We start from the raw sequence: 13,225 nt of genomic DNA, 5'->3' as shown, positions 1-13,225 counted from the left end.
AACTTGATCGTTATGTTATTTTTGGTTGTCATAATAAACTTAGTAGTCAGCAGAAAAAAAGGCGGAAAAAGTTTTGAGTCAATTTGCAGTTTTAATTCACGTGTTGCAGTTTGTGACTAACATGTAAACTCGGTGATTATATTTCTGATTTACAGTTTAGAAACTGCCACAATTTTTACGCACACTACCCATGTGCACCGACTCGATTACGATAATAATAATAATAAATTTTTCAATTATAAATTGATCAACATATCCTTCCTCCCTTCCTGAATTAGTGAATGGTAAGATTTAATATCCCTAAATCTAACCTTTCAAAATTATTAACAAAGATGTCCTTACATAGAGATAAAGTTGATTTAGCTCAATTGCCTCACCATTATGATGGAAAGGTTACTTTGGCTGTTATCGGTGGTACTGGTTTATACGATTTACCAAACTTAAACCCAGTGGCAAGATTAACTATTTCAACACCTTGGGGTTTTCCATCTTCACCAATTACTATTTCAGTTACTGATTCAGGTTTCCCAGTGGCATTTTTAGCCAGACATGGTCAACATCATGATTTATTACCATCTGATGTTCCATCTAGAGCTAATATTGCAGCTTTAAAACATATTGGTGTTAAAGCCATTGTTGCCTTTTCTGCCGTTGGATCTTTACAACCTGAAATCAAACCAAGAGATTTTGTGGTTCCAACTCAAATCATTGATAGAACTAAAGGCATTAGACCTTCTACTTTTTTTGAAAAAGGTTTTGTTGCTCATGCTATGTTTGGTGAACCATTTGATCTTAAATTAAATAAATTAATTAGTGATCATATTCCAACCCATGGATTCTTAGAAGGATTTGATTTAGAACATACTCCAACTTTCCATACTAAGGAAAACACCAATAAAGGTGAAGATTTAACTGTTATTTGTATGGAAGGTCCTCAATTCAGTACTAGAGCTGAATCAAGACTTTATAGAACTTGGGGTGGATCAGTTATCAATATGTCTGTTTTACCAGAAGGTAAATTAGCTAGAGAGGCTGAAATCGCTTATCAAATGATTTGTATGTCTACTGATTATGATTCATGGAATGAAAATGAAGAACCAGTCACTGTTGAAACTGTGGTTGGTAACTTGAAAGCTAATTCTGCTAATGCTGCTAAATTAGCTGCTAAGTTAATCGATGTTATTGCTGATGAGTTTGCTAAAGGTACTGGTTTAGGTGATGATTTGACTGGATCAATGAAATTCTCCGTTAGTACTAGTCCACATGGTGTCAAAAAGGAATTGTTAGAAAAGATGCATTTCCTTCACCCAGGTTACTGGCCAGTTCATTAAGTGGTTTAGTAATTGCTTATTTACTTATTTATTTATGTATTTATTTGGATACATTTTTATATTAATAGAATAGATAAATACATCAATAAATTATCAATTAGAATTATTAGATAAACTCAGATTATTGAAAATAATTTGCAGCATAAATTGGACAGATGAATTAAAATTCACATTTCTTTTTTTAAAAAATTATAGTTGTATAGGTAGTGATTTTTAGGGAGAGAAAAATATTTAGAGCCGTTCATGAGATGGATCGCTAAAAATTTTTTTTTGGCGCCACTAAGGTTTAAATTTAGTTAATTAATTAAAAAGTTAGTAATAGTTTGGCTTATCTTTTGCTTTGATAGGGGGAATTTTTATGATAGATTAGTGATAATGGCGATATAACTACAGATTAATTGTGGTTTAGGCTGAATCTCTCATTAATATAAATACCTTGTAAGATTCCCTGTCTACGATTTTGTAAAATTTAATATAAAGAATATAATAGTTGATTGCTAAAAGCTTAAATTTTTAATACAAGGTTATAAATCATCTTACAAAATAGTTTTGTACACTATGAACAATTAAATGGACCAACTCAGAAGAGGAATCCAACTCCAGTAAAACATTCATTCATTAGTAATGTGAAAATTTAGTGTTCCGCTATAGGACATGAATCATCATCTCCAAGGTTACAAAGTATACCTGTCAACCTTATGAAGGGCGATTTATAACCCCCATCAACCCGATCCCTAGATCTAGCATGTCAATTTAATTAATACGAACACTTGGTATGGAACTATAATAAATTATTTACTCAAGTACGAGGATTGACGACAAAGGGAATTGTAAGCTACAATCCACAACGAATAAACAGGGCAATTTTTCATGCAAGCATCACGGCATTCCTTACACCATTAAAGCAGGTTAACCGTTGGAAATGGATGCATCTGCATCATATTTGATGCCTAATTATGATATGGCTCTGGTCAGCTGAATACAATCACGTTTGGTCCATAATAAATCAAACATTTAAATATAGCGCAATATTTATTTTCTAAGGGAATTAGAGAAAAGCAAAGAAAATAATTGTTTAAAAATTGATGACAACGCCGTATCCATTTTTTAGTGACCAATTTCATGCTGGCGAGACTTTTATTATTTTTCTAACGAGAAGATCTCACTAAAAATAGACATTCACAGCGGGAAAAGCAGCCTAAAAAAAAAGAAATTTTTTCCTTTCGGCATATTTCTCACTGAAGGAAAAATGCCCTTTGGTAACATCGCGAGGGAAGCAGGAATTTAGAGAGGTTGCATAAAATATATTCCATTTGCTTAATTAGGCTATAAAAATTGCCTTATATTTTTTCAAGTTTAAATATATTTCAATTGTTTGCTTAACTATGAGAGATGGCTTCCTTTCCCTTGTTTGTATGGCCTCGCGAGATTTTACAACTTCCCAAAATGGACGACAGAAGCATTTAATTAAGCATTATTATCAACCAGGTTAATCATTTTTGGCTACGTTTACCTTTCTTTGTGGGACTATTTGTCTTGCGTGTTGGCGTCATACATCTGTGTTCATGTTTCTCCGCTCCTGAGTTTAAATTAGGTCTCCGCTATTAGCTGTCTTGATTGGAAGATATCAATTACAGATATTGAATTATATCATTTTAAATTACGCAAATGAGATGGAATAATGGAGTTTTATGTTTTCTTTTTTTTTAAGCTTTTGACATAGTTTCTTTTTTTTTATTTATTTCTAGTCTAAATTTTTCAATATAAATATAATTATTGATTGATTCCCTGGTCAAGAGATTTTTCTGGTTAAGCTTTTCTTAGATTTTCTTGTCTTTTTCTTGTTGATTACCTATCGATTAATCTATAATCAAAATATGTCAAACTCAATCAATGATGAAAAGATTCCATTAGAATCGTCTTTAGAAAAGCACCTTTCTGAACAAGAAACTGGTCCAATTGACTCATTAGATCATAAATCATCTTCTATAGATGAAGATAAACCAGTTGAAAAATTCTCCACTAATCCTGAAGAAGATGAAGGTAGAGAACCAACTGAGTTAGAATTGAAAACTTTAAGACATGTCTCAGAAACCATTCCTTTAAGATGTTGGTTAGTTGCCATTGTTGAATTAGCCGAAAGATTTTCTTATTACGGTTTATCAGCTCCTTTCCAAAATTATATGCAAAATACTCCTCAAGATTCTCCAAAGGGTGTTTTAGGTTTAAATCAACAAGGTGCTACTGCCTTATCATACTTTTTCCAATTTTGGTGTTATGTTACTCCAATTTTTGGTGGTTGGATTGCTGATACTTACTGGGGTAAATATAAAACTATTTTTGTATTTTGTATTATCTATATTGTTGGTATTTTCATTTTATTCATTACTTCTCTTCCATCCATTACCGATAGAACTACTGCTTTAGGTGGTTATGTTGCTGCCATTATTATTATTGGTTTAGCTACTGGAGGTGTTAAATCAAATGTTTCTCCTTTAATTGCTGATCAAATTCCAAAAACCAGAGCTATCATTAAAGTCTTAAAATCAGGTGAAAAAGTTGTTCAAGATCCAAATATTACCATTCAAAATGTTTTCATGTTCTTCTATCTTATGATTAACATTGGTTCTTTATCTGTTATTGCTACTACTCAATTAGAAGCTCATGTTGGTTTCTGGGCTGCCTACTTATTACCATTCTGTTTCTTCTTTATTGCTGTCCTTGCCTTGATCCTAGGTAGAAATCAATATGTTAAAGTTCCAGTCGGTGATAAAATCATTAACAAAACTTTCAAGTGTGCCATTGTCGGTATTAAAAATGGTTTCAGCTTGGATGCTGCTAAACCATCATTACATCCAGATAAGGAATTCCCATGGAATGATCATTTCGTTGAAGAAGTCAAAAGATCTGTTTACGCTTGTAAAGTTTTCGTCTTCTATCCATTCTATTGGGTTGTTTACGGTCAAATGTTAAACAATTTCGTTTCTCAAGCTGGTGATATGGAATTACATGGTTTACCAAATGATATTTTACAAGCCATTGATTCTATTGCTATTATTATTTTCATTCCAATCTGTGAAAGATTAATCTATCCATTCATTAGAAGATTCACTCCATTCAGAGCTATTACTAAAATTTTCTGGGGTTTCATGCTCGGTTCCAGTGCTATGGTTTACGCTGCTGTCTTACAACATTTTATTTACAGTGCTGGTCCATGTTATGATCATCCAAAAGCTTGTGCTCCACAATATGCTAATGTTCCAAACCATGTTCACGTTGCCATTCAAGCTCCTGCTTATTTCTTAATTGCCATGTCAGAAATTTTAGCTTCTATTACTGGTTTAGAATATGCTTATACTAAAGCTCCGGTTGCTATGAAATCATTTATTATGTCTATGTATTTACTTACCACAGCTATTGGTTCAGCTTTAGGTATTGCTATGTCATCAACTTCCGAAGATCCAAAATTAGTCTGGACTTATACTGGTTTAGCCGGTGCATGTTTCATTGCAGGTTGTCTTTTCTGGATCTGTTTCCATCATTATAATGATAAGGAAGATGAATTAAACAAATTAGAATTCATTGATGAAGATGAATTTGCTAAGGAAGCTGATTTAGTTCCAGTTACAACCTTCCCTCATTCTCTTAGAAGTCTTGCCTAGAGTTAACTAGATTCCAGAAAAAGATCTACTAACGAAAACTTAAATTAAGTAATCTTTTAAATTATTTGATTTCTCATAATGTATTATTATAGTTCCCAGCATCATTTTTTTTATTATCTACTATTTGTTTATTTAAAGTATTCATTTGCATACCCTTTTTTTACGTATATACAACAATTTATATAGTGGCATTTAACGTTTTTAATTTTAATTTCAATTTTTGTTCAAAAGTACGTTTTGCAGTTACGAAATCAAGACAGTAGATATGGCACCATACTGATAATATACTAAAACAGTATATTATGATCTTAGTTTACCGTTTAACTGATAACATTTGCAACTTTATGTAAAAGCCCTTCATTACACAAAACCTAGTAGGAAAAAATAAGCAATTTGCGAAACAAGAAAAAAACAATAGCAGCTAAACTAAGAATTTTGTCATCATGAGAGGTTTGAAATGCCTTATAGTTTCCTGTCCTTGGCAGTTTCAGATAACAAACCTGATTTATAAGAGCGGTTGTGGATACCTAATACCTTATTAGAGCGTCAGCCCAGAATTTATTTAAGGTAGAATATGGCATTTCAGCCCTGTGAGACCAGTGCCATACGGATGGTTGGGATTAAATTGCAAAATAGTCTTGGTTAATATAGCTTTTAAAGCTCTATGATACCATTGAAGGTTTTTAGTGGTGATAGATAAGCTAACCTTCCCCAGAACTTCATATTCATCAGAAGACATCATTTTTTAACGATGGCTGAGAGTTAATTTTATTTTTTAAGCATACTTAAATGCGTTTAATCCCCAAAATTATCAATTACAAAAACAATTTCATTTCTACTTTTAACAGCCATTCCATTTTTATATAATAATGTCAGAAATTAAAGAAACCCCCGACTATTCTAGAAATTCATCAGATAACCTTGAACTGAAAGGTAGTCAAATATCAACTAATGATGATGAAGGTAGAGAACCAACTCTTGAAGAAATGAAAACATTGAGACATGTTTCTGATAAGATTCCTCTTAGATGTTGGTTAGTTGCCGTTGTCGAATTAGCCGAAAGATTTTCTTATTACGGTTTATCAGCTCCTTTCCAAAACTATATGCAAAATACTCCAGAGGATACTCCAAAGGGTGTTTTAGGTTTGAATCAACAAGGTGCCACCGCTTTATCATACTTTTTCCAATTTTGGTGCTATGTTACTCCAATCTTTGGTGGTTGGTTATCAGATACCTACTGGGGTAAATATAAGACCATTACAGTCTTTGCTGTTGTCTATATTTGTGGTATACTTCTTTTATTCGTAACCTCTCTTCCTTCTATTTCAAATAGAACTACTGCTTTGGGTGGTTTTGTTACCTCACTAATCATTATAGGTCTTGCAACTGGTGCTGTCAAATCAAATGTTTCTCCATTGATTGCAGATCAAGTTCCAAAATCAAAACCAGTTATTAAGGTTTTAAAATCAGGTGAAAGAGTTGTCGTTGATCCAAATATTACTATCCAAAATGTTTTCATGTTCTTCTATCTTATGATTAACGTTGGTTCTTTATCTGTCATCGCAACAACCCAATTAGAACATCACGTTGGTTTCTGGGCTGCTTATTTATTACCATTCTGTTTCTTCTTCGTTGCTCTTCTTGCTTTGATTCTTGGTAAAAATCAATATGTTAAGGTTCCAGTTGGCGATAAGATAGTTAACAAAACCTTTAGATGTGTTTATATCGCTATGAGAAACAAATTCAATTTAGATGCTGCCAAGCCTTCCTTGCATCCTGAACATAACTATCCATGGTCTGATAAATTCGTTGAAGAAGTTAGAAGAGCTCTTTATGCCTGTAAAGTCTTTGTTTTCTATCCATTCTATTGGGTTTGTTACGGTCAAATGATCAATAATTTCGTTTCCCAAGCTGGTCAAATGGAATTACATGGTTTACCAAATGATATTTTACAAGCAATTAATTCATTATCTATCATCATTTTCATCCCAATTTGTGAAAGATTACTTTATCCTTTCATTAGAAAATTTACTCCATTCAGAGCCATTACTAAAATTTTCTTTGGTTTTATGTTTGCTGCAAGTGCTATGGTTTACGCTGCTGTTTTACAACACTTTATTTATCAAACTGGACCTTGTTACGACCATCCAAAAGCTTGTGCTCCAGAATATAGAAATGTTCCAAATCATATTCATGTTGCCATTCAAGTTCCAGCATATGCATTAATTGGTTTCTCTGAAATTTTTGCTTCAATTACTGGTTTAGAATATGCTTATACCAAAGCCCCTGTATCTATGAAATCATTTATTACATCTCTTTTCTTAGTCACCAACGCAGTCGGTTCAGCATTAGGTATTGCTTTAGCTTCAACTTCCGAAGATCCAAAATTAGTCTGGACTTATACTGGATTAGCAGTCTCTTGTTTCATTGCTGGTTGCGTTTTCTGGTTCTTATACCACGGCTACAATGATAAAGAAGATGAACTTAATAGATTAGAATATGCTTCTGATGATGAATATGAACAAAGTACTGGTCTTAAACCAGTCGCCTCTTTAACTCGTTCTCTCAAGAGTCTTACATAAGAGATCAGTTGAATTTACATAGTACCTTTTAACTTATTCATTGCGTTACGTTTTAATATATTTTTCAAGAAAATAAACATAGACATAAAGATAAAAAAGGAAATTCTATAAACACTAAAAGAATATTATCAACCACCTAACCAGTAAGTAAGTTGACATAACTTATAACATGTATCTAAAAAGAGGATTTTCTTTATCAGTTAAATCTGCAAATTCGTGGTTTTCGATTTCTTGAAACTTTTCAGCCGCTTCTGATGATAATTTATCTCTCTTGACATTTTCTCTCCAATAACAGAACCAAATCAAAAGCAAACATACTAATGATAAACTTCCAAAAGCAACAATGCAAATTTTAGCAGTTGGGTAATCTGGTGCTTCTGATGCTAAGAAAGTTTGAGGACCGATTAAGTTACCCACACAGTAACCGATTAAGTAAATGGCGTTAACAGTAAGCTTTTTGGTATGACCAGCAACATTACTTGAGATAACAGATAACAAACAAATAAAACCGATAGGTGCCAAAGCATAGATAGTTAACCCAGCAAATTGAACATTTCTATCCTTACCAAAAGCAAGCATACATTGTGCAGCTACAGCAATAGATGTACCGATACAAGCCCAAAGCATTCTTGATTTAATATACCCTGAAAAATAAGCCAAGAGAGAGCAACCAACAAATTCCACTACCCCTTGTGGCATTTGCATCAACAAGGACTTCTGAGTAGAAAATCCGAAATCTTCATTCAACAATATACTACCGAAATTTGTTATACCACCATTTGGAATATCAGACGCTAAAGCGAACATGAAAATCAACCAAGTCTTAACATCCAATAAGGCTTCCTTGAATTGGTTCCATTTGAAATGTTTATTACCATACCCTTGTTGATTATCTCTAATACGTTCAACAACGAGGATCTTTTCTTCTTCGTTTAAGAACCATGCTTCTGTTGGAACATCGGGTATATGAATAAGATATATAAAACCAAGGAAGATAGTCAAGCATCCAGTAATGATAAATATAAGTTTCCAAGCTGGTAACGAGAAGTTTTCTTGATCTCTGTAAACATTATAGGCAATAGCTCCACTCCCAATAATAGTACCTAACCCATTACTGGAAAACCAAAGAGCACATCTAAGGAATACTTCTTCTTTTTTATAGAAGAAACCAGTTATAATAAGGTTGAAAACTGTCACTGAACTTTCAAGCATACCTAAAATAGTTCTAAGTGCTATAAAACCGGCAAAATTGGCAACTGAATGGAGACATAAAACAACACCCCAAAGAATAATGAAAACAGCACCCGTCTTAGCAACAGGAAATTTTTGCAACAATCTTACTGAAATGAATTCGAAAAATAAGTACCCGATATAGAATGCTGAACCTGTCCATGCATACATGTTACCAACCATATTTAAATCAGTTCTTAATCCCAAAATCGAAGCATAGGAATTTGATAATTTATCCATAAATTGGAAACAGTATAACAAACATAATACTGGCATAAGGAATAAATCAATCTTCCAAAGCAACTTTCTGTCTCTTGCAGGATCTAAATGAACGTCGGAACTTGCATTAGCAATGGCATATTTCATAGCTTCATCTACATCGCTTGTAATCTTAACCTGTTTTCCAGTATGAGGAGATATAATAGTAGTAAGGACATTATGAGTGTCCTTCAAGTCCTCTTCCGAGAATGATAAGATTGGATCTAAGTGTTCAACTGTGTTTTCTTCCTTTTCACCCATTTTTTAAAGTTGTTTATTACTGCAAAACAGAAATGATCAAAACTTAAACCTTTGATTTATGAAAACTTTGTAATATTTATATTGAAAATTATTAAATTAAATAACGGAATCAGATAGCGGAATCAGACACACCTTATCATTTTGTTGACACAATAATTTTTCAAACAATTAAAGTTTGATTAATTGTTAACCATTTAAAATTAGCAGCTTATCAATTTTAAGTGTGGTTCTGAGCACAAGCGCAAAAAATATTTTTTTTTGGACAATTACTATTGCCGGCCCCAAAATAGACAGGGGGGTCAAATTAATTAAACTTGGAAAATTTCCCATTTTTAATTCCACACTTCTTAATTTATATCCTACCGGATAAGTTGCTTTGATCAGCTAATTTTACTATAATCACCTAATGTATTAGCAATTTATAGTTCTACAATGACTAATCTTGTATATTATTCAAAATTGGACCCTATACACCAAAGTAATGTCAAGACATGATGTTTATTAGTGGTTTGAATACTTTTCTTAGAATTGAAATATTGCGAGTCTCGAGAATCGGCCATCGCTGAGTGGATTCCGGCCCATGGATAGCTTTGACGGCAACACATTTAATCAATCATTATCTAAATCCTACAAAAAAATAAATTCCATCATTTGTATGAGCAGTTATTCTTTACAGTTAAACCCGATATAATACCTCAAGGATTTAGAGAACTAATATAAATAAGTGTAATGATGTAAAAAATTCCTTTTGTTGAAGATCAAGATAAAGAAAAAGATAAATAGGAATTAATTTCCCTTCTGGGTGAAGACCTGTTGGATATGTTACTATTTTTTATTTTCACCCTTAGGGCTATCGGTGCGTAACATAGAAATTAAAAGCTTTATCTCTGTAATCTATGTGTTATCTACTGATACCACTTTCTACGGAATCTTAGAGTTGAACAATTATTCATCTAAATATTAGTTGTTCTTGACTCTTCAGTCCTTTCTATCTTAAAGACCACTTCAAATTAGAGTGTAGGAGAAGTCAATTATAAAGTTGCTGTTATCTTTATTTCAGAGGCGGCTTATCAGAAACAGGCGCAATTTGTTTGACTTCGGAATAATACTCCTGGGGTGCATATAATTGAGGTAAATTAGTCTAGAATCATAGCGAGCTATAATTCTTCTATCTATAACTGCATTTCCTTCAGAAATATTATAATTACAAATTTTTTTTCTTTTATAAGTATTCAAAATTGATAGGCTCATAAAATGTTGTAGTACAATGCAAGGTGTTCGTGCTGTGTATATTAAAGTCTTATGAATATGTATTTCAATAAAAGAAGTAATATTATAATGGAACAATATCTACTTAAATGAAATGAATAACTATATAATAAACATCTTAACCAGTAAGTATGTTTAACTTATAACGCATATCTGAAAAGAGGATTTTCTTTATCAGTTAAATCAGCGAATTCATGATTCTCAATAAGCTCAAACTTTTCCGCTGCTTCGGATGTTAATTTATCCCTCTTAATATTTTCTCTCCAATAGGAATACCAAATTAACATCAAACATACCAATGACAAACTTCCAAAAGACACAATACAAATTTTTGCAGTTGGGTAATTTGGTGCCTGTTGTGGTAGGAAAGTTTGTGGGCCAATTAAGTTACCAACACAATACCCTATCAAAAAGATTGCATTTACCGTAACCTTTTTAGTATGACCAGCTACATTACTGGAGATGACTGATAATAAGCAAATAAATCCAATTGGACATATCATATAGAGAGTCAACCCAGCGTATTGAATGTGTTTATTTGAACCGAAGGCAAGCATACATTCTGCAGCAACTGCAATACCTGTACCAATACAAGACCAAAGCATTCTCGACTTAATATACCCTGAAAAGTATGCCAATAATGTACAACCCACAAATTCGACAGCACCACCAGGCATCTGCATCAATAAAGTTTTTTGCGTTGAAAATCCGAAGTCTTCGTGAAGTAAAATACTACCAAAGTTGGTGATACCACCATTTGGAATATTGGTGGCTAGAGCAAACATAAAGATCAACCATGTCTTGAAATCCAATACAGCTTCTCTAAATTGGTACCATTTGAAATGTTTATTACCATACCCTTGTTGATTTTGTCTAATACGTTCGACTACTAAAATCCTTTCTTCTTCATTCAAGAACCAAGCTTTGGTTGGAACGTCGGGAACATGAATAAGGAAAATAAATCCAAGGAAAATAGTCAAACACCCTGTGATGATAAATATAAGTTTCCAAGCTGGAACGGAGAAATTATCTTGATCAGTATAAACATTATAGGCGATAGCTCCACTTCCAATAATAGTACCAATACCATTACTTGAAAACCAAAGTGCACATCTGAAAAATACCTCTTCTCTTTTATAGAAGAACCCGGTAATGATTAAATTAAAAACAGTAACGGAACTTTCAAGCATACCCAAGATTGTTCTAAGAGCTACGAAACCGGTATAATTGGGCACTGAGTGAAGACATAATACAATACCCCAAAGAATAATAAACACTGAAGCTGTCTTTGCAACTGGAAATCTTTGCAATAATCTTGCTGAAAAAAATTCAAAAAATAAATAACCTATGTAAAAGGCTGAACCCGTCCAAGCATACATAGTACCCTCCATCTTTAAATCAGTTCTTAATCCCAAAATAGCAGCATAAGAATTGGTTGTTTTATCCATATACTGAAAGCAATATAATAGACATAAGATTGGCATGAGGTATAAATCTATCTTTCTAAGTAACTTTTTATCTCTTGCAGCATCTAAATGAACGTTTGAATTTGCATTTGCAATGGCATATTTCATAGCCTCATCAACATCACTGGTAATGTTCACCTGTTTCCCAGTATGAGGGGATACAATAGTGGTAAGAACATGTTGAGAGTCTTTCAAATCTTCTTCTGAAAACGTGAGTACAGGTGCAAATTCTACTTCATCTGCAAAAGCTTCTTTAATTCCCATTTTTAAGTAAATTTCGTTGAGCTTTCGCAGCAAATTGAAGATACTCAAATTTAAATCATAGAAAAGTTTGCATCATCATTGGAAAATAAAAGAAATCTGAAGTATTTATAGCTGAGTTTTTTAAGATCATAGGTAGAGAAATCACAGTGTCCTTTATCTACAAATTAAGGTTTTTATTGACCCCATACTTTCTAAGATGATGAGTTTGTCCAATTGTTCGATAAACAGGATCGTAGCTTTATATCTGTTTTAGTGAGGGTTATGAGCCCAAGCGCAATTTTTATGATTTTTGTGCCCAAGCCGCTTGGATCCAAAAATAGTGAAAGGAGTCTTACTTGAACTACTTTAAACATTTTGTTCAATTCATAACGAATGGTTTCTTTTGTCAGGCTTTGATTTCCGAGGCGAGCTATTGTATTCTAGAGTAATTTTCCATAATTTTCATTCTTACTGGAGTATGATTTTAAAGTGGACCCCACCATTCAAAGAGCTGCGATGCAAATCTCAAAAGCGAAAATCATTATGATTATAGAAGGCTATTAAGTACACAATGAAGGGATAATTAAGAACTTTTGCCGCGATTTAAGGATTCTAATGACAGGAGTGTTGGAAAGGCAATATACCTGTCCAAGTTTACCCTAAAGCCAAAACAATCGTGCTATCCACCGGGATTGAACTAGGGATTTAAGTTCTTTTTCAGACATAGGCCCGATACACAAATACACATTTATTTATGGGGTATGAACTCCACATTGTACGATTTTGGGTTTGATAATTCTTGCCCAAGTTCAGCTAGTCTGTAACCTTCAACCAAACTCGACTAAATATTCTATATTCCTTCTAGAGGCTGATAACTAAAACCTAGAATAGTTTGAAGAGTTTTCATAACCAAGTGAAGTATT

The 13,225-nt window shown here is 33.0% G+C and overlaps 5 protein-coding genes across 5 annotated transcripts; 3 read left to right on the top strand and 2 right to left on the bottom strand. All coding sequences in view use genetic code 12, as the record gives it.

Moving 5' to 3' along the window:
- Positions 1 to 332: 332 nt before the first annotated feature.
- Positions 333 to 1,331, top strand: MEU1 (S-methyl-5-thioadenosine phosphorylase; the record flags this gene model as incomplete). The annotated part of the gene is made up of 1 exon (XM_064907540.1): positions 333 to 1,331. One exon carries the CDS (start codon positions 333 to 335, stop codon positions 1,329 to 1,331), a length of 999 nt encoding a protein of 332 aa, XP_064760069.1.
- A 1,877-nt stretch (positions 1,332 to 3,208) lies between these two features.
- DFJ63DRAFT_326221 (POT family-domain-containing protein) lies at positions 3,209 to 5,224 on the top strand (the record flags this gene model as incomplete). The annotated part of the gene is made up of 2 exons (XM_064907608.1): positions 3,209 to 3,284; positions 3,366 to 5,224. The coding sequence occupies 2 exons, from the start codon at positions 3,209 to 3,211 to the stop codon at positions 4,991 to 4,993; spliced, it is 1,704 nt and encodes a 567-aa protein (XP_064760068.1). The 3' UTR covers positions 4,994 to 5,224.
- Positions 5,225 to 5,862: 638 nt separating this feature from the next.
- On the top strand, positions 5,863 to 7,575 carry DFJ63DRAFT_315353 (POT family-domain-containing protein; the record flags this gene model as incomplete). The annotated part of the gene is made up of 1 exon (XM_064906536.1): positions 5,863 to 7,575. One exon carries the CDS (start codon positions 5,863 to 5,865, stop codon positions 7,573 to 7,575), a length of 1,713 nt encoding a protein of 570 aa, XP_064760067.1.
- Positions 7,576 to 7,737: 162 nt separating this feature from the next.
- On the bottom strand, positions 7,738 to 9,324 carry DFJ63DRAFT_323680 (allantoate permease family MFS transporter; the record flags this gene model as incomplete). Its single annotated transcript, XM_064907539.1, has 1 exon — positions 7,738 to 9,324. One exon carries the CDS (start codon positions 9,322 to 9,324, stop codon positions 7,738 to 7,740), a length of 1,587 nt encoding a protein of 528 aa, XP_064760066.1.
- A 1,409-nt stretch (positions 9,325 to 10,733) lies between these two features.
- Positions 10,734 to 12,323, bottom strand: DFJ63DRAFT_290087 (allantoate permease family MFS transporter; the record flags this gene model as incomplete). The annotated part of the gene is made up of 1 exon (XM_064905282.1): positions 10,734 to 12,323. The coding sequence occupies one exon, from the start codon at positions 12,321 to 12,323 to the stop codon at positions 10,734 to 10,736; it is 1,590 nt and encodes a 529-aa protein (XP_064760065.1).
- Between the last annotated feature and the right edge of the window lie 902 nt (positions 12,324 to 13,225).

The sequence above is a fragment of the Scheffersomyces coipomensis genome (assembly GCF_036884675.1).
Source record: "Scheffersomyces coipomensis strain NRRL Y-17651 chromosome Unknown DFJ63scaffold_7, whole genome shotgun sequence".
NCBI classification, from domain to species: domain Eukaryota; kingdom Fungi; phylum Ascomycota; class Pichiomycetes; order Serinales; family Debaryomycetaceae; genus Scheffersomyces; species Scheffersomyces coipomensis.
This window is presented reverse-complemented; position numbering and strand designations above follow the sequence as displayed.